General features: G+C 47.4%; 2 protein-coding genes across 6 annotated transcripts in view; one reads left to right on the top strand and one right to left on the bottom strand.

Moving 5' to 3' along the window:
• Window positions 1–14,044, bottom strand: part of ANGPT2 (angiopoietin 2) — a 55,074-nt gene extending 41,030 nt beyond the window's left edge. For all 4 annotated transcript variants that reach the window (XM_068972023.1, XM_068972022.1, XM_068972024.1 and 1 more), the window contains exon 1: window positions 13,754–14,044. In XM_068972023.1, coding sequence (XP_068828124.1) covers window positions 13,754–14,044 — 291 coding nt within the window. The remainder of the gene's footprint in view (window positions 1–13,753) is intronic.
• MCPH1 (microcephalin 1) overlaps window positions 1–20,801 on the top strand; it is a 227,342-nt gene that overhangs the window by 139,961 nt on the left and 66,580 nt on the right. The window lies entirely within an intron of this gene.

The following is a 20,801-nucleotide window of genomic DNA, read 5'->3' as shown; positions in this document are numbered from 1 at the left end:
GTGTAATATATATTATGTTTGACCAGCCCTCAAAGTATTCCTCAGAAGTCCTTCCTGGGCACCTCAGGAACACCACCAAGACCACTCTGCAATGTATTTTCTTAGAGCAGGTTCTATTAGACAGTAGATTAGTCCTGAAAATCATTCAAGGAAGCTTTGGGTCAGTCCAACTGTGTAGATTCCAAAGATACAAGAAAGGCAATACAGTACACAATTCGTGGGTTTGTCCAGTTAGGTGTTGCCATCCATGAGGAAGACAGGTGCCCACCTACAGTAGTGCAGCAGGCACATAACTTGCGTCATGCTCATACAGTGGAACACTGCCCAGTGATGGAAGAGGGCAAATTTTAATACACTCAGAAACATGAACGAATCACAGAAATTAACAAAAGGACCAACAAAGAATATTACTGTATTCCAACTATGTGAGGTCCAAAACTTAGCAAAAGTAAAATTAACCTATAGTGGCAAAAGGCAGAATGGAGACCAGCCTGGAGATGGGGGCTGGGGGGACGCCAAGTGGGAGGGGCAGAAGGGCACCACCTGGCGGTCATTACACAGCTTTTCTTGTTGTTCAGGCACTAAGTCATGCCTGACTCTTTGTAACCCCGTGACTGCAGCCAGGCTTCCTTGTCCTTCATCATCTCCTGCAGTTTGCTCAAACTCATGTCCATTGAGTTGATGATGCCATCCAACCATCTCATCCTTTCCCGCTCCCATCTCCTTTTATTGTTATTGCTCCGTTACTCAGTCGTGTCTGACTCTTTGCAACCCCATGGACTGCAGCATTCATTACCAGGCTTCCTTGTCCTTCACTGTCTCTTGAAGTTTGCTCAAACCCATGTCCATTGAGTGGATGATGCCATCCAGCCATCTCATCCTCTGTCGTCCCCTTTTCTTCCTGCCCTCAGTCTTTCCTACCACCAGGGTCTTTATCAGCAAGTCAGTTCTTCACATCAGGTGGCCAAAGTATTGGAGCTTTAGCTTCAACCTCAGTCCTTCCAATGAATATTCAGGATTGATTTCTTTTCTTCGGTGCTCAACTTTCTTTACGGTCCAACTCTCACATCCACACATGACCACTGGAAAAACTACTGCCTACTGTGTTCTCACACAGCTATGTATATATGTTACCATCAAGTTACACCCTCGCTTCAGACTTGTTCATCCTATTCTAAGTTACACCTAAAAAAAAAAGTGCTGGACTCCATAAAACCAAGACAGCTCAGAGTCAGAGGCATGTCTAAGCAAGCATCTGAATAAATGAAAAGCAAAGGCTTCCCTGATCTCGTCTTGCATTTGGGGGAGCAGTGGGCATGAATGGACTGAGTTCCTGCTCTTTACAGCTTCTTACTCTGCCCGCCCCTTACTCCTACAGGGCTGTCTTGGGGAGGGTCACATTTCAGTTTTACCACCTTCACTTGCTTATTCATGAGTCCCTCCCTGTGTCTGCAAACAGAGCCAAGTGTGTGCTGCTGTCTGCAGATGAAGCAGCTGCCATCTTACTGTTAGACGCGTGTGTGTCTTGTGATGCCAACGGATGGCAGCTGCTGTTTATACACTCATGCAGCGTCACCGGCATATGGAAGCTTAAATCATCCAGGCTTGACTGTTCTGTTGCTCTGCCTAGGTTCCAGTCCTCAGAGTGAGAAAGGGAGGCTATGAGGAGGCAGGACCAGAAACAGGGGAGACCTTGGTGTGAATCCCTGCTCGGCATCCTCATCTCTCTGCACGCTCACACTTCTCAGCCTTCCCCGGGGTCAACGTCTTCTCACTGGATCCCACACTTGTTCTTACTGCTGGTGCTGAACGTGCTTGGGGCATGACCACTGTCTGTGGCATCAGAGTAGCAGGAGTCAGGGGACCACCATGAAGTCAGGTAGCTCTCCTGGTTCACTCAAAAAAATGTGTTATTATAAGAAGCTTGGAAATAAAGAAACTGTCCTAGCAGTGCCATCTGGTACCACTCTGAGCTAGAGTTTCTTGAGAAAAGGGAAGAACAGAACATCTCCCTGCATTAGGCTATCCCGAGAGTAAATGCGCAGATGTCAGGAGCCGTTTGCACCTGGTGAACGCCAGGGGCTGTCTTGCCGGGCAGGAGCAGCCTGCATCTGTCCCGTTACTTACAACCACACAGCAACGAAGCGGGGAGAGCCTGTCTCTGGGTCTGCCTCTCGTGACTGCTGTCAAATGAACAATATCCTTTCTGCAAGAACTCTGTAGACTTTTAAAGCAAACCAGCTAAGTATGCTGGCCTCAAAATGAGGTTGAAAGCCCCCTTGTTGGGGAAGAGGTGAGGAAGTGGTGGGTCTGTGTTCTCCCTTTAGGATTTTGAATCACTTTAAACTGAAATGGATAGAGAAAGGGTCCATATTAAGTAGAGAGTTGTTTATTCACCAGATATTTTTATCCTTTTTCCCTCCTCATCCAAGGACCATTTTTTTTAATGGTAGTGGTATTTCAGGTGAAGAAGGGAAACCTAGGTGGCATAGGGCAGCCTAGTCAGGCAGCAGTGAATAAATAATACATGTTAAATAAACATTGTCCCATTAGAGGGAAAGGACATAGAGGTTTATCATGCTTGTCATAAGCCAAGATGGAGCCGTGCTTGAAAATATGGAGAATTAATTACATCACAAAATAAACACTTGTTTTTTGAGGGGATGTTGTTCTGATTAACTTTGATTCTTTAATTTGTTACATAATTATCCCAACCATCACTACTTTTAAGAGCATTTCACTGTTGCAGTTAAGTTACAGCCAGTTCAGGTTAGGAATTCCTGTTGCTAATACTTTATTGAATTAAGACTGGGTAAGTTTATTTTAGGAAATTTAAGAACCTATTCCTTAGTAGCTAAAAATAATAAGGAATTTCATACACAAAAAACCAAATGTTAAACATAGATAATTGGCTTGTGGTTGGAATTTGATTATTTTATGTTACTCAGCAAAATATCTTCTCTCCAGCAGCATTTTTGTACCAGCATTTCCCATTAAGAAGATCACTTAGCTTCGAGAAATTTTAAGCTACATTTGTATATAATAATTTTTCAAGATTCCAAAGACTAGATAGTAGTTAATAAACCTCGAAGGAATTCTTGAATTATCTTCAGGCTAATATTTATAATTATCTAGTGAATAATCAAGAGTTGATAAATACTTGTTGATTCCACATTCCAATGGCAGAGAAAATGCTTGCCGGAGCTCGAAGGAAACAATACATCTTTGGAATTTTGAGTCTTTTCTACCAAGATGTGTGGGTTGACTAGTTAACCCAGAACGCCTGCTTCTTAACACTCATTTAGCTCCTGCCACCCTCTTCTATAAAAATACAACATGCAGAAGAGTAACACTGTTCTTAGCTTACCGAAAGCTGAAGTGATAAACAGTTAAGTTTAACAATGAGACCTGCCTTTGAATGGGCTCATGGCTCACCTGTGAGCACGATGGGACAGGAGGAGGTGTTCTAGGAGAAGATGCCCTGCATGGTCTCGGAGCCCAGCGTTTCTGCAGAGAGGCTGTCATCCCCCTGGTAGAGTCAGGACCTTTTACAAGCACACTCAGAACTGTCGCTTGTCCATGTTGAAAGAAAGTTCATTGTCTTACAGAGTAGAGATGTGCCTTGAGGTATAAAGTCAGATCGTTTAACTTGATGAGACTGCATGGACTGTAATCTTTAATATGAGAGGTAGTACAGATCTTGATAAGTGTCTTTCTGGTATCATTATTAAAATTAATTATAATGATAGTCCTGGAGGTCCTGTGACATCTACACTTTCCAGCATACTTTTGCGTTCATCATCTTATTTGAAACACATAGTAATCCCCTGAGGTGCCTGCTGTAGGTAAGGAACGCTTATGTTTCTGAAGGTACACTGTGGGTGTTCAGCTAGTTAAGTTAGTTGAATAGTCAAGAGGGTCACTGAACAAGTGTACAGTTAATCATGCTAAAAAAAAACAGCTCACTAAATGAAAGAAGGCAGTTTGAAAAGGCTACATACTGTGTGATTCCAACTATGTCACATTCTGGAAAAGACAAAAGTATGGAGTCGGTAAAAAGATTCATGGCTGCCAGGGGCTGGAGGGAGTGGAGGTGAGTAGGCAGAGCGTGGAGGATTTTTAGTGCAGAGGAAGTACTCTGTAATAGTGGGTACAGTGTCATTATTCATATGGCCAAACCCACAGAATGCACAGCACCAAGAGTGAGCCCTGGGTGCTGAGGAGGTGTCCGCGGTTCACCGACTGTAACAAATGTGCTCTTGAGTGGCGGCCACTGAGAGTGGGGAGACTGTGCATGTGGGCGGTGGCAGTAGGGAGCTTATGGGGAATCTTTGTACCTTCTGCTCAGTTTTGCTGCAAACCAAAAACTGCTCTAAAAAAAATTAGGCCTTTTTTTTTTTTCCTTAAGATCACTTACTACGAAGAAGGAACAAATGAAATGAAAAACTTGTACTCTGTAGCTTCAGGTTACACCCGTTAACCTAACCAGCTGTCCTGGGTTATATATTGGGTTGGCCAGCCCAATAGTTACCTGCATGTTTAATGCAGACACTAAAATGCAGGAAAATAACAAGCACACCCAAAGGCACGCTTGTTAACAGTGATAGCATGGATCTCATGTGTAAACACGGTTTATTTTAGATTTGTTTTTCTTTGACTCTGACCAGATGTTTCTAGGAAATCTCTTCTTTTGGTGTGGAGCGCCTTTATCCCAAATTCTAGAGAATGGGAACACGTCATTCCCTTTGCTCTTCATGCACGCTCACTTGCTTTAGTCGTGTCGACTCTTTGCGACCCCATGGTCTGTAGCCCACCAGGCCCCTCTGTCCATGGTATTCTCCAGGCAAGAATACTGAAGTGGGCTGCCATGCCCTCCTCCAGGGGATCTTCCCGACCCAGGACTCAAACCAGTGTCTCCGTCATTGCTGCTGAGCCACCAGAGAAGCCCCCTCCCTTTGCCCTAGTTTGGCTCAGTTCCTGGGGCTGTCTTGGGCCTAAACGAAACCCCTGAAATGGTCTCAAGTTCTTTTCACCTCTACCTTTTTCCATCAGGGTGGTGGTCTTGAGGGCCTCAGAGGCTCCTCTGGGGCGGGCTGGCAGACTGTCTTTATCAAGTCACAGCAACTCAGCAGGTTCTACTGATGGTGTAGCCTCCTGCCCGTAAGTTCCTAACGTTAGACAACTCTGCTTTTGAACGAACCACCGAAGAGTGCTTTTGGCGGCCAAAGTGGAAGCCTCCCGTGGGAAGCATGCTCAGCCCATAACTAAACGTTAACTCGTGACACGCAGAGGCTGGCCCGCAATGAAGGTGCGAATGTGTATGTCCTGGAATGGTGAAGACTCATATAGGTGGCAGGCTTGTCACCAGATTAATCAGCAGATTAAGTTACCCCAGTGGAATCATCCCTCTCCCTGCGAGAAGACTTGATATGTGATTGTTTATATGGTCTAGACAGAATGTAACAAAATCAAGAAATGGAGAGGTTGAACACTGGCTTCCTTTTAAGACTTGCTTAATATTCTCTACCTAAAAGACCACTAACCATTGTGAATATGCTGCACACAAAAACAATGGGGAACTCTAGGAAACTGTGTCAGCGGGTTAAAGTGTTATATTTCCCAAGACCACTGCATCTGAATACCTCTTCCCTTAAAAATCACTCTGTCCATGAAAAGATACAAAATCACACACGTGGTTCAAAATGACAGCTTATATTCTTAATGTATACACTCAGTTTTCTTGATTGTTAGTTTATTATGTATTAAACATTGGAAGTGAAAGCTTGGTAGTGTTAAGTTGTCAGGTTAATAGAAAGATTTTGAAAGGAGTTCTCGAGGGTTAAAAGATGACTCAAAGGAAGGAATGAGGCTGATGTTGGAGGAAAGCAATTACCAGTCCAGGCACCCCAGGCAGGTTCCTGTGGAGGTTTTAATTAGATTCTAGCTGAGCTGCAAAGATAATGGTTTTAGCTGGCTGAAGGGGGTGATGATGGTAAAGGGATTAGGCCCACTTCTCAGAGATTTCCAGTGGATTTCATAGCTTTAGTCAGCAACGCTTGCCAAGTTTAGGATACGAAAGAAAGGTGGTTTCATGGGCAGATATCTAATTGAAATACTGATTTAAAGACAGACAGCTAGCACACCTGACTGTCAGTTCAGGTGGCTGAGGAACATTCATCCCTTTATTCTCAAACCGTACAAGAAAATCATTTTAATCCCGATCAGTGTCGAAACTCTTAACATTACCCATAAATTTTTTTTACTGCTTTTGATTTCATCAGATCACTGAGCTTAACATTAATTTTTCATTTTAAATGTGAATAGTATGACATCAAGTTATTTGGGGTCGTATTTGTCTGTAGAATGCCAGATGGAAAATACACCCCAGTCATTTCGTAAAGTCAGTGGAGGACAGGGCGGGTCACATGTTACTCTTCTGGGGCTGAATTTTATTTGCCTGGACTTTCGAGTGGTACTGTGAAATTCAAGCTGTCACGCTCACTCAGCATCCAGAAGAGGGTTATTTTATGCATGCTCTGTAAGAATGTCCATACTTTCTCTTGGTTATCATATAATTTGTTTTCACTCTTCTGAACCCGAGGGTGGAATTTCATGAGAGTCCTGTAGATACACAACATTCCCAATTGCTTTTTTTCTTCTTCTTAGCAGCTTTGCTACCATCCCCACACAGGACAAACCGCAAACGCTGCCTGGTAACCAGGTTGCCCACACCTGTAGCCTTCATGTTGCAAGACTGCTGGCGTACCCTGGTATTGGGGTGCCAGGGTGTGCCCCGGAATGCCTGTGCTTGTCCTAAGACAGGACTCACAGGTGGTGGGACTTGCCTCTCTTACTGACCTGGGATGTCAAGCAACTTACTTACCCTCTCAGACTCACTTCCTTTTTTATTTTTAATAAAAAAGAATTACAAGTTATCTGATAGGTATAGATATATAATACTGTAGTGTGTACAGCAAGTTTTTAAGTCATCATCACCATATAGGCATGTATATGCTCAGTAGGAAGGGCGCTTGTTTTGAGTGCTACATAGCATGTGTCTAGCGCATGCTCTATGTGCGTGTGATTTCCCACAGCCACCTGTCACTTTGGTAATCAGGAAAAGCGACCATTCGGAAGCAGTTTCAATTGGTTTTCGTTTTATAAAAGAGGCTCCAGTGGGGTGACCACCCTGTCTGCACTGTTCCCCTGCCCCCTCCCACCCCCCAGCATACCTCGACTCCCCTCCCTCCCCTCATGCACCTGGACTATCTCCCTTCACTTGGAGGCGTGGCACTTAACCACCTTCTGACCGCAAGTTCCAGCAAGAGCGTGGGGGCGTCAGGCCCCGCGTCCCCAGCAGGGCAGACCCCAGTCCTTGTCTTCACCCCACTGGTTCACCCCCAAGCACCTCGAGCACTGCCTGGGCACACATGGGCCTTCAGTGCTTATTTGCTGATCGAATAAATGGACTTTAGTGACGCCTGCCCTAAACACCAGAACCTGAAATACCCCAAAAGGAGGCTCATCTGTGTTAATGAGCTGAGAAATGGCCTTGCACTCATACTCACCCACACTCGCCCTCCCGGTGATTTTCTGCTCTTTGCAGCCCCACAGAAAAGTCTGCTTTTTGTCAGAGGAGGGATGTGCGTGCTTTTCCGTGTTTGTTTTTCCTCTCCGGGTGATCCAGGAGAGACTTCTGCACTGCAGCCCACACTGATATTCCCTGACCGTGTTTATGAGTGGTTAAAAATAGGTGGGGTTGTGTCTACTCCATCTGTGTTCGAGAGGTATCTCTGGGACACAGTGAGGCAAGGTGTGCAAACTGCTTTGAATTTATTCAGTGCCACCGCTGTTACTATATTACAACCACTGCTTCAGTGATAAAAGTGGTAACAGTGGGAAGTTGAGTGCCTCTCTTTATACCAGAAGAGTTCTAGAATAATTGAGAAGAAAAATCTTTTCAGATTCCTTCAAGTCAAGGAAAGATGTAATGAAGATAGAGGGGAAACAATATGTACACAGTGGACCCTTGAACAGCGTGAATCTGAACTCCCTGTTATGTGCAAGCTTAGTCACTCAGTTGTGTCCAGCTCTTTGTGAGCCCGTGAACTGTAGCCCGCCAGGCTCCTCTGTCCATGGAATTTTCCAGCAAGGATCCTGGAGTGGGTTGCCATTTCCTCCTCCTGGAGATCGTCCCTCAGGAACGGCACCCATCCCTCTTGCGTCTCCTGCATTGATGGGCAGATTCTCTACCACTAGTATCAGCCAGGGAGCTGGTCCACTTATACTCAAGATTTTATTCTCCAATAAATACATAGTGCAGTACCATACAATTCACAGTGGTTAGTACATATATGTGGCTTGTTTTATTTTTTAATTAAAAATGTAAATTATTTTATAGGTTTAGTTATGTGTGTTCTATAACATATACTTTTTATACACAGTTATATGGATGGCTCAGACAGTAAAGAATCTGCCTGCAATGTGGGAGAGCCGGGTTTGATCCCTGGGTCAGGAAGATCCTCTGGAGAAGGGAATGGCAACCCACAGCAGTGTTCTTGCCTGGAGAATCCCGTGGACAGAGGAACCTGGCAGGCTGCAGTCCATGGGGTAGCAAAGAGTCTGACATGACTGAGCAACTAATACACACATACATATTTACACCAAGTGCATATGTTTGTATAACTATAATTATATATTTATAGGAGACAAAGGCTAGTTTGGTGAGTCGTCATTATCAGTAAGTAATAGAGATGCTCTGCAAATTATAAGCATCTGATCTGGAAGCAGTCTGTGTGTGTTCATGACTCATCGCAGCGCCCTCTTCATCTCAGCCCAGGACCTCCAAAGCTGCCTGGGCCTGGGGTCCTTTGGGGTCCAGGATGTGGAACCGTGCGAGCCGCCGGCTCTGTCACAGCAGCCGTCACACTGATGGCCCCTCGCAGTGCTGACAGGCTCCATCACCCTGTTCTCCTCTCCTCCTCCCTCTCCAGCCCCCAACTCTCCTTCCTCCCTTATATATTGCACACACCCCTTTAGTCCAGATTCTCCTTTACCTTCGTCTTCCAGATTTTCCCCTAAATAAAATCTTTCAGCCTCTTTTTCTGTCACTGTGAGCCCCCCAAAAAGAAGAAAAGATTCTGATCACTGTATAATACCACCATTCATGTTTTAAGAAGAAGGAAATGTATTCGTTTTGGCATTAAATTGTCACAATAAAGGGCTAGCTTCCCTTGTGGCTTAGACTGGGGGGAAGGTTCGATCCCTGGGTTGAGAAGACCCCCTGGAAGAGGACATAGAAACCCACTCCAGTGTCCTTGCCTGGAGAAGTCCATGGACAGAGGAGCCTGGCAGGCTGCAATCCATGGGGTCACAAAGAGTCGGACACAGCTGAGCGGGCATGTAAACGACAAAAATACATCGCTCAGTGTTCATCTTACGGAAGGGCCCTGTACTTCAAGAGGAAGCAGAATTTGCATCCTACTTTCTACTGTTTAAATTTGTAGTTTTACATGGCCCATATATTACTCTCACATTGTTGTTTTATTCTTCAGAGGTACGTATGGCGAGAGCATTGATTGGCACTGTTGTTCTTCAATTACACACATACAAAGTTTCAGTTACTTTATGGAACAGAGTAAGTCCTGTGGACCAGCTTGAGCATCTGATCACCGTTTATAAGGTGACCAACATCCTCTTCAAGTTGCATACAGTGCAGTAACTGGCTTACAGGGTAGACTCCTGGGTTACAACCTGTTTGTAAACTGTAAAGGATCACATTGGTTAAAATCAGCCAATTTTCAAAACACAGTATGGAGACTAGCTGGTTGTCTACGTCCAACAGAGAAGTCAGCTATGATGGAAGGTGTGTGCACAGGTCCACTTCCTGCTTGGAGACTCTGTGGGCAACTCTGCATCTTCACCCCGGAGGACACCAGCATCGTTAATCCAGGATGTCAGACAGCCCCCTTCAATACGTGGAGGCCACCTGCCCATGGAAAGTGGATGTTATGTCTATACTGTATGTAATGCAAACTATCCGCACCGTAAGCGCATATTTTTTTGTAATATATGTGGGTAGGCACACATTGTACTCTGCGCCATACAGTAAACACTATACTAAGCTTGCCTTTTCCTGCCTTAAATCTGCTGTGCTTCTCCTGCCGCAGAGAAACTTTCATCGTCTCTCCTTCCTTATTATGATGATATTAGTGTCTGACTAAATAGTAATGGTAGTCATCTGCTCGCAGTCTTGCCTAGACGGTTTAGTCAGCTTGATGAAGGCACGGCAGTTGCTTCCAGCAGTGAACAGTCACGTGTCGTGGCCCAGGGACAAGGGCAGTGCGGGAGGTGGGAACGGCGGGTCTGTCCCCACAGCACCAGAGCCTTGGCTGAGGCTGCATGGAGTTTGCTTGCTTTCCTTTAATGAACCAAGCTCTCATTTGTTTGCTTGTTTGTTTGTTTAGGTATACAGCTGAGGAGTGTTTTGTAGGCACACAAGATCACTCACACTCACGCACTCACACACACATACACACAGTCAGTCCCTGGCAGGTTTTGTAGCCACACAAGAACACACATACATGAGCCTCTCACCATCAGGTTTTCCCTTCCACCATAGTTTTGTTCTTGGTAGCACAACTACTGCTCCCTGTATTTCAGCTAACGAATAGTTCTCAGACTCCGTTGAAAGCATATAGCATCCTTGGTTGTAAAGAAAGAAAAGAATCTCCATTCAGGTTTACAGTTCCCAGCCTGTGCTTCTATCATTTAAAAAAATAAGATTACAAGGAAATGTCTGCATCAACTTAAGAGGCATTAGCTTTATTTTTCAAAACATTGTTTGCAAGCACAATAGGCTTTGCAGTTGTTTATAGCTTTTAAAGTATTCGTCAGTATGAAATAACTGTTTATTTCCTTTCCCTGTTTCTTCTGATTGAGAACAAAAAAAAAAATTTTTGATATAAGATACAATGCACTCTGCTAAGTTGTTTGTCAGATTTTATAAAGTGCGTTTACTGTCCCTGGGGCAGAGGGTTAGAATAGCTGCAGGATTAGCAAGGGGATGTGACCCCATGTGGTGCTCTCTAGATCTCTGGGTGTGCTGGGTCCCTGACCATCACGATTGATCTTGTCCTTGCTTCCCAGCTGGCCAGCAAGGGCGCCTTCCCTGCGCTGTTCATTCATGCTCCCCTGCGCTCATTCAGAAGTCCGCCGCTTCCTCTCCCTGGCCGGCTTGAGGGGCAGAGTGGCATCTCTCGATGAGGTGCAAAGCTGCTTTCTTAGTCCGAGCTCCCAAGGGCCTACTAGCTACAGAGAAGGAAAAATGGTGTTCATCTACCCTGAGATTCACCAGGCACTTGGTCTTATTTTCCTTCTCAGCAAGTTTTCTTAAAACCTTAAAAGGTTGTTTCCCCCCACCTTCCTCTCCTTAGTGTTAATCAGGGAAAGAAAGGAAGCATGGAATCATACAAAAAAAAAAAAAAGCTGCCCTGAAGTAAAGGAAATCTGCAGAACACAGCATGGTACCTTTCTTTCTGTCATAATCTATCAATAGGGGTTCGATTGTTGATCATTGTGGCTTATCTGTCTTCCCATTACATGTTATTTTCTCCCTTATGAGAAACGCAGTGTTTATTATCACAGGTGGCAAAACACCGAAGTAAAAAACAAGCAGAGAGGTTACATTCAATCACTGTAAGCGGGTTTCGTGTTGGCATTCCTGCTATCATTCTGAAACCAGGAGCCAGTAAAGCAGGCGAGTGCACACCCTGACTTTCTCACATGCGCGTAACCCAGAGAGGCTGAGAGAGCAGGTGTGAGCCCTGAAAAGACCAACACGAAGTCACTCGCTGGCTAAAGAAAGAATTTAGAAACACCATTGTGCTACTGTTCAAATATTTGCTCATTGAACCTGGAAAGAAAAAATGTTGGTCACCTCGTGTCAGATTCCTGGTCCTTCTTCTCTAAACATCGTCTCAGAGATGGAGGAGCAGGGGGTTGTTTATCTAAGAGAGAAATACGAGCTCTGTGTATGGAGTTCCAGGTATACCTAACGTGGACTTCGTTAAGCAAACATAATTCAGCTGTCCTGAATTTGGCAAGACACTCTTTTATGTTTCTTGACTGTGTATCCTAAGAGACAACTTGCCAGTCGGGTAGACTGTTCACTGTGAACAGTGCGTCTCCCATCCCGCTCCGCGTCCAGCAGCCCTGGCGTTAAGCGAGCGGCGGGCTGCAGGGCGACCTGGGAAGAAACGGAAAGCCCGCGAGCAGATGTTGAGGATGGAAGTTTGCCTTCCAAACATGCGAACCTGTATGGCTGCATACTTTCTAAGTTTAACATCACTATTTGCACATCTGTGAATTTTAGGAGATTTTTTTTTTTTTTTTTGAAGCACCACAGGGAACTTCTTAGGAAAGAGAATTTGCCCAGAAGGGATCATGCTCACAGACAGGACTAATGAGTCTCATATTACAGGGCAAGTCTCTCTGATACATTTCTGTTGTTTTCTGTTCTTTGATTTGAAGCGACCCCTCTTGTTACACTGAATGCAGTGCCGAGAGGGCTTTCATTCATCTCGGCTCAGGACCAAAGCAATAACGTGGTCATTTCCTCTCTGAAGGTAGGAGAGCTAATGAGAAACACAGATTAGGAGCCAAGGTCTATTCTGAGATTAAGATAACGTGTCCTAACAGAAGGTTTACAGCGAAATGAAAGACTCGGGCAGAGAGTTGAATGGGGGAAAGCGGGTTGTTGTTAGAGTTCCCATCTGGCTTGAAACCATTGTCCTCTGCCGTGCAAGCGCCGTGGTGCGATGTCACTGTGACAGTCAGTGAGGGATCTCTGTGTGCAGTCTGTCTGAGCCCTCTTTAGAATAAACACAGCCCACAACAAGAACAACTTCAGGGTGGCTTGGGGTTTGCATAGACAGCTTCACGTATGGAAATGATAGCTTGTGAAAGCAAAACTGAGCTTTCAATATCCTGAGTCCAATTCTCTGTGAAAAGCCTGAGGCAGTGGGCTCGTGGGAGCCCCAAGAACAAGACCACCTTGTGACAGCGTCACTGTGGCCAGGTGCCCTGCACGCCCGCCCCACGTGGGGTCACCTTCAGAGCCGCTGGAGGAACTGAAGGGGCTGCGCCACTAACTCTGCTGGCACACTGGCAAAACTCACCCCCACCGACAGATGACAAGTGCTCGGCATAAAACCCCCGAGGTTCTGAGAAATGGATGGTCTGCTTTACTTAATTTCCTCCCGTTTACCCAGAGCCCCGATCTATTTTAGTAAATAAATTCAGGAAATTGGTAAAGCACTTTACTCCATCCGTTATGTATCTGTAATTAAGGCGATTGTCACGTTTTTCCTGGCTCCGGCACTATGTTGCTCACAGCTTCCCTCCCGTGCCTGCGACCGGTTTATAAGGTCCCTGTAAAGGGGTGTCACGGAGTTTAAACCACTGGCACAAACAACACAGCCCATACGTTGTGCAGAGAAGGGCACTTCCTCTGTTCATAAAGATTCCTGACCTTAGAGACGTCTCTCCACTGATCCCAGCACTGTCTCCCAGTAAAGCGTGTCCCTGTTCAGCCCCGGCTCCTTTGCAGGGCAGCACAGGAGACAGCAAGTGGCCGTTTGCTCAGAGGTGTCAGCCACCGACCCCCTGCTCTGGCCACCCCCTCCTGTCCACCCGCGGGCTGGCAGTGAAACCTGAGCCGGCGACGCCGTGCCCGGGAGCGGCGCCTCCTCACCTTCATGAGCCACTGCGTGTTGTTCTCCATGATGTTCTCCAGCACCTGCAGCCTCTGCACCGAGTCGTCGTAGTCAAGGGGCGCGTCCCTCTGCACAGCGTTGGGCACGTAGGCGCTGGAGGGTGAGCGGCAGTGGTCTGTCTCTGGCAGGAGGAACGTGTAGCTACAGGCTCCGTGCTGAACCTGATACTGTTTCTTCCCAGCGGCAATGTCCATGCCCTTCCGAGAGCCGCTGTGGGCTGTGGCTACGGCCAGATCACAGCTCAGAGTCAAGAAAACAAGCTGCCACATTCTTTCTGTCTGTTGGTAATAAACCACCCGCTCAGCAAACTTCCAGGCGCATGAGAGTCTCGGCGCTAAGCTGCCGTCTCAGACGCGGGGCTCGGGGGCAGAGGCTCAAGGTCCATCAAGGGAAGCCTCCTGTTCCCTCCTTTCCCAGCCTTGGTCTCTGCTGCCGTCTCCTCTCTGGCCTCGCAGCAGACTGTCAGATCACAGTGGGGAGAAGAGCCCTGCTCCCCGTGAGGGCTGCATTCGCCTTCCAGACCCGCGTCAGCGCTGCTTTGTCTCTCTTCCCCAGATTCTCCAGTGTCAGGGTCCGAATCAATCACTTTCCTTTCCTTATATGATAAGTTGATAAGAGCAGGCAGACATGTGCAGCCGGCGGCTCCGCCCTCCCGGCTTGCCCGTTATCTTCCTGTAGGGGGGTCACCAGCCAGGCCACAGGAAAAATCCGGGCTTGATGTGTACTGTCCAACCAGGACTATATGCTGCAGAAGCCCTCTGGGAAAAACCGATCAGTTACAGGACCCCTGGGTATTTCAGAGGCACCACCCTAATTGACTGTTTCCTAGAGAGAGCCTGTAGGTCTCCTGTGTCTGAAACTGATTTCACAGCGCGAAGCTGGTAAATATCTGGGGCAATAGCTTTAAAGTACAATGAAAGTTCCTGTTTTTTCCTTTAGGAATAAAAATACTGCAAATATGTCAGGACTTCGGTTTATTTTTGTTATTACAAACAAAGAGGAAGAAGTCTCGCTCTTGTAAACTCTGTGCCTTTTCATAGGGAAAATAGTTTTGTTGGTATTACTTGATTTTTGAACCATTTAGCCAAGTATGCAAAACTTTCATCTTAAAACAGCTGGATAGGAACATCACGCTTTATTCAATTTGTGTTAGGAAAGTCAGTTTCTGAGCACTGACATTTCATCTTTTAAGCAAAATACCCACTCCAGTACTTAACGTAAACTTAATATATAACTAGCCTGATTAATTGTCTGCTAAATTAGAATCCATAGAAAAATCAGAATTTAAGAGGGAGTTGAGAGTGGCATATATGAACTTCTCCTTTATTAGGTCAGAATTTGCTCAAATCCAATCATTTTGTAACATATTATCCAGGATCAGTTGAATCAGTCCCACTCAGTGCTGGACTCCGGCAAATCACTTCTTTTTCATTAACCCCAAAGTCCTTGTCTGCCAGATTCAAGGGGGCTGCGTTAACTCCCAAGGTTTTTCTGTTTCAATTCTGTGGATCCATAAATCCTCCAGGGTACTTCCTTCAATAGCTAAAACTTGACGTTTTGGGGCTGACAGTATGCTCGCTCACCAGCCAGTGTGCATGGTGGGGGTCGGGGCCGGGGGGGGGGGGCGCCACTACGTGGAGCCTCTGAGAGGGTCTGTCCATGCCCAAGGGCACGAGATTCCTCCCAGGCAGCAGTGGCCAGTTCAGCACTGACCCAGTGGACCTCGTCCCCCTGTAAAGCCAGTGTCCATGTAATCATGCAAGTGAATTGTTTCAAGAGACCTGATTAGACCTTCAAAGACATCCCTCCTGTGCATGGGCTGGCCCCTAGCTTACCTCCAGAGCAGAGGTTCTTAACCCAGAGTCCACGGACAGAACTCGTGGGGTCCGCAGACTTCGACAGGAAAAGATGTCTTTCTTTTTTGCCAAAGTCTAACTGAAATACAGCCTTTCTTTTAGCTTTGAGTAGGTCACAAACAACAGTTGTCAGTGTCTCTGGCTTCTCACAAATAGCAATGACAGATATTTTTATTATGATATCTCAAGCTGTTACTTGCCCTCAGCATGGCATTGTCACTTAATCCACCCACAGGGTCCTGTTATTGAATGTTTGGATAAAATAGGTCATGTCATTTTTCTAAGAAGGGGTTTGTAGATGCCCCCAGATTCTCAAAGGGCTTGACGGCTCAGGAAGCTAGAACTTAATTTTGGTGCAAGGTCTCCACTAAGGGAACAAGTTAAAGATACACCTATTCAGGCTACTAACTGCAGAGGGACACGTGTAGGATTTGAAGACGGGACTTGTGTTAGAACCCTGATTCTCAGAGATCTGCAGCAAATGCTTAACTCCTCTAAGCCTCAGTTTCCCTACCTGCAAAATAGGATGGTTCTTTCTCAGCAGCACTTTTAGAGTTAAAATGATACGAAATAATGCATGTAACTCAAGAAATATTACTTTCCTTCTCCAGCACTTCCCATTAAATTTTCCACTGTCAGATATTGTCGCTGTGTTATTCTCTGGCTGACCATGAAGCAGAAACACAGAGGGAGCTTTTTTCATCCAAATTGCTTCCCCATTTGCAAGCGTATATTATAAGGTAATAATGTCGCACATGTGGTTTCCAAGATCATCTGTCTGCTTCTCAGGCAAACAGGGTGGTTTAAAAAAAAGCCACAGGAAGAGCGGGCACCACAAGTAGTCCTTGTCTGCTGGGTGCTGGGGAGCATGATGGCGTGTCGGACATAGAGAAGCAGAGAGAGCGAGGCTGGGAGATCCCGGCCCTGGGAGAGAACACCCAGGAGGAGCGCGTGTTGCCTCCAGGGCACCGGTTCTGCCGCTGGTGGGAGGGGGTGCTCCTTTGTCCAGGCCCTCCGGCCCGGGCGTGCAGTGAGCAGCCTGTAGGTACGTGGAAATTCTTCCCTGAGGCTTGGAGGGGAGTGGGGGTTGGCAGGCGTGCCCTGTAAAGTGTCCAGGAGTAAGTATTTCAGGTTCCTGGGCCACACGGGCTCTGTCACAGCTGCTCAACTCTGCCGTCGTAGTGTAGAAGCCATCAAGAGAAAAACCCTCGAGGATGGGAGGTGGCTGTGTGCCAACGAAGCATTATTCGTTGACGCTGAAATTTGAACTTATCATAATTTCCACGTCATGAAATATTCTCTGGATTTTTTTCAGCCTTTTAAAAATGTAGGAACCATTCTTAGCTCACTGGCCGTTCCGCGGGGACCGCAGGCCCTGGCCTGCGGGCTGGAGGGGGTTGCGGGGGGGTGCTGTGACACTGTCTCCAGGCCTCTCCGGGCGCAGGCAGTGTAAGAGGGAACCTCCAGGAGCCTTCCATGCCTCAGAGCAGCGCCCGTTCTCCCAAGGACGAGAACTGTGAGACAGGCCGGGGGAAAGGGCTTATTGAAGGGACGGGAACATTCGACCAAAAGAAAAGTGCCGCTTGGAAGCTGGATCTAAACTCCAAGAGGGAAGAGGCCCTGGGAGAACTGCGTCAGTGTGAAAGCAGAGCAGCGCCTTCAGGGCTGGATGGTGGGCTGAATGTTGTACCACGAGAAAGCGGGGGAAGACGGGCGCGTCCACCACAGCCAGCTGGAGACCCCAGAGGGACCAGCAGGGCCGAGCGGGGGCTCCCTGGGGCCGTCAGGCGGAAAGACTCTGCCCTGGGTGCAGACTCACCCCCAGCACGCACTTGTTTCCTGAGCGCCGGGCAGCAGGCAGCAGTCGCTACTTGCACCCCAACCTGGGGATGGAGGCTGGATGCAGCCTTGACTGCTTCTCAGAGCTGTTCAGTTTCAAAGAGAATCTTGAGTTTCCGTCAATGACTTGCTGACAGGCTCACTAAAGGCAGATGGGGCTATAAAACGAGAAATATTATTACAGCCTTCCCAAAAGCTGCCTTCCTGCCCAGCCAATTTTTTTTTTTTTTTTTTTGTCCTAACAGTTCTGCTGAACAGCTGTGTGTGGTGCTATTTATTTTCTTAATAATGTTTGTTTTCTCCCCTGTACTCTATGTCATCAGCTGAAATTCCGGAGGCTCCCATTTATTCGCTGTAGCGCTGTATCAAGTTCCCCTTTTCCACTTTGCCATCAGGGAGTGAACCCTCATTTGATGGCACCAGCAGGACCACGTGGGTGTCTTCCCTGGTAGAGAGGAGCGCTGCGGAGCTCTGACGAGGGCGCCTCTGCTCCAGGCCGCCCTGCAGAGCAGACGTGCCGGACCAGTGGGAAAAGCCTGGTCGTGGCTCCAGAAACGTAGGTCCAGAGTCGATGTGGGACTTGCTTCTCTCGGATCTGGGATCTGATTGACCCCAACCTTCCCAGGACCACCCGTGAGGTGCTGGATTGCTGGTTCTGGAGGCCAGAAGCCAAGAAACAGTGCCAGCTTGAACTCAGTGCAGTGCGGGACAGCCCCCAAGGCATGGATCACCAGACAGGGTTTCAGGGAAACCTGCGTGACTTCTGCTCTTTCCAGGGAGCCTGCTTAATACTCATATCTAACGGGTTAGTTATACTGTTGGACTAAGGAGGGACAGAAGTGGGTCAGCTGTTGTGGAGGGGTTGGGGGGTGGTCATTGCTGTCTGAGCAGCAAGCCTATGTGGCAAGTGTCCACTCCGAAAGCCCGTGGCTAATGGGGAGTAATGAGAAACCACGCAGACGTACTTGGGGACACATTGATCTCCCACGTCAACTGACGTTTTGTGCCAGTCTCTTTCCATCGCATCTGGGCGGATCCCCAGAGTCAGTCTTGCACCCGCTGGTCACCGTCATGCAGCGAAGTGGCCGTCACCGTGGCACTGATGTCCGCAGGCCTCGGTGGCTGGGCCAGCATGGGCTTAGTTTTTCAAAAGTGCTGTGCTGGTGTGAGAGGACCTCCGGGTGCTGAAATACCCCTGCTAGGTGACGCTGAGGACACTCTTGGCTCTCAGCCGTTCACAGACAGCGGGCTCCTCAGGACCCCAGGGCATGGGGCCTTTCACCCACCTCCCTCTCCCACCTCCTTCTGTCCTGACCTTTTTAAAATCAGTTAAATCAGCCAACATGTTTACAGTTTAGTGTGCAGTGTACAGGGGAAGCCATTAAGAAGCTCACTGGACATCAGATTGTTACAAGAGAAAAAGTTACTCTTACTACTTTTTTTTTCCCCAAATTGTATGCAACAATGAATGAGAGCTGAAGAAGCCACAAGGAAAAAGGAAAGAAAGGGCAAGAAGAGGGGAAGGGAACAGAAAGTGAGTATTTCGGCTTCTGGAAGCAGGCCCCCTCGTGGTGAGTCACAGAAGAGCTGTCTCTCTGTTCTGCGTCTCGTCCGTGGAACGGACCTGAAGGGGCTCGCGTGGGGTCCAGAGCCGTCTTGCAGAAGCCGTGGGCGGCCCCTCCCTGGAGGAGCTGGCCAAGTTGAGCCAGTGTTAGATGCCGAGATGGCAGGCTGCGGGGGTCAGTCCCCAGCTGCAGGGTCTGAGGACGTTAGCAAGGAAAAAGCCTCTTCAAGTTAGAGAGACAGAGGAAAGAGAAGGCCTGTAGATGCCAGTACACACACATGGCGCTGTGGGAGGCTGACCTTGCCCCTGTGACGGACCTGGAAACCGAGGCTTGGCGGGGTGAGGCCACAGGCCTCCGCCAGCCCCCCGCATCTCAGGGCCTTTCTTTCACACTCGTGGATTAAAGTGGAAGTTAAAGCAGTGCTTTTGTCTCTTGCTTCTTTAGTATCTGTTCCATTTTGGCTGCTATGGCGTGTGGAGTCTTAGCATAGCAAGCAGGACCTTTGCTCCCTCCCAGGGAAAGCACCCACGCCCCCCGAGTTGGAAGTGCAGAGTCTTAACCACTGGACCGCCAGGAAGTCCTAAGCCATGACTTCTTTTTAATCCCGATTTTAACATGGAAAGCTCAGCCACCCTTGGAGAACTGTGGGGAATCTCCATCATGTCACATGGCTGTCACCTCTGCGCTGCACAGACAGCACACCCCAGAGACGTAACCCATTCCACTGATGGGTCCACCTTCTGTGGCCTTTGGTCACCCAAGTGGGGGCAGCCTGTCATGGACGGGGCCACCGTGTGCCCACCTGGACGCGGGGTCTGTCTGCCCATAGGCGCATAGAGCGGTGCAGACTCAGCCTGGTCGTTCTCACCGAGGAGGGACTCTGTGGAGGTCCAGCCTCTGGTCTGCCTGCATCAGTTACGCTGTCTATGTCCGTCCTTGCCATCTTTCCAGTTTTCTGGTGTCAACATTTGTTTTTTCCTTCTTTCTTTGCCCTGTCGCTGGCTGAAAGAGGGTGATGTTCCTTTGAGAATACGTACCGTTTCTGAAACGAAGTATGCTGCCCAGTTTAGCATGATTTCCTGTCCTAGCTGTAATTAAACATACATAGCATTTGCCATAAAAGAGCTGGCCCGTTCCATATAGGGGAAAGCTAAGTGGCATTTACTTAGAATCAGGTACTGGCTCCATTAAATTCACCTTTGCAGAAGATGAGGAAATGTATAATTTGTTAAAATAAGTGTCTGCCTGCCGGAGGAGGAGAGAAAGCCTTTGCCAGATGTGTTTTCAGGCAGTTTCCTTTCCTGGAAAATAGCCATTTTCCCTGCATGCCCCTCATGTTGTCATTCTCAGAGCAGATAGACTTAAGTGCTGGGCGTTAAAGGGCAGAGGCCTCGATAGCATCGCCTTATCTGAGACGATGATCTTCCTGCTTGCAGCTGTGTGACTTCTGTTTGACAGGGAGCTGTAGGCATCTGTGTGTCAGAAGGTTAGCACTGATGGAAGGGTCAGAGTTAATACTGAGAAAAATATTTTTCATTCTTATTTAGGTTATTGGTTGTCATTCTTACTTGAGTCAGTTCAGTCAAAGAGGTACCGAATCCTCACTCATTCTAACTTATCTGAGTGTTTACTGTGCCATTATGTCTGAAAGACTTTTAGAGAAGACAGTTTTTTTGTTTGTTTGTTTGTTTCTTTTTAAGGAAACTTAGAAGATTCCTGAATCTTTGACAGTTTTGTACTGCCATGAACCAGCAGAGCATCAGCTC

Source organism: Capricornis sumatraensis, chromosome 4 (assembly GCF_032405125.1).
Source record: "Capricornis sumatraensis isolate serow.1 chromosome 4, serow.2, whole genome shotgun sequence".
In the NCBI taxonomy this organism is placed as follows: Eukaryota; Metazoa; Chordata; class Mammalia; order Artiodactyla; family Bovidae; genus Capricornis; species Capricornis sumatraensis.
Note: the sequence above shows the minus strand (reverse complement) of the source record. Positions and strands in the feature narration are given on the sequence as shown.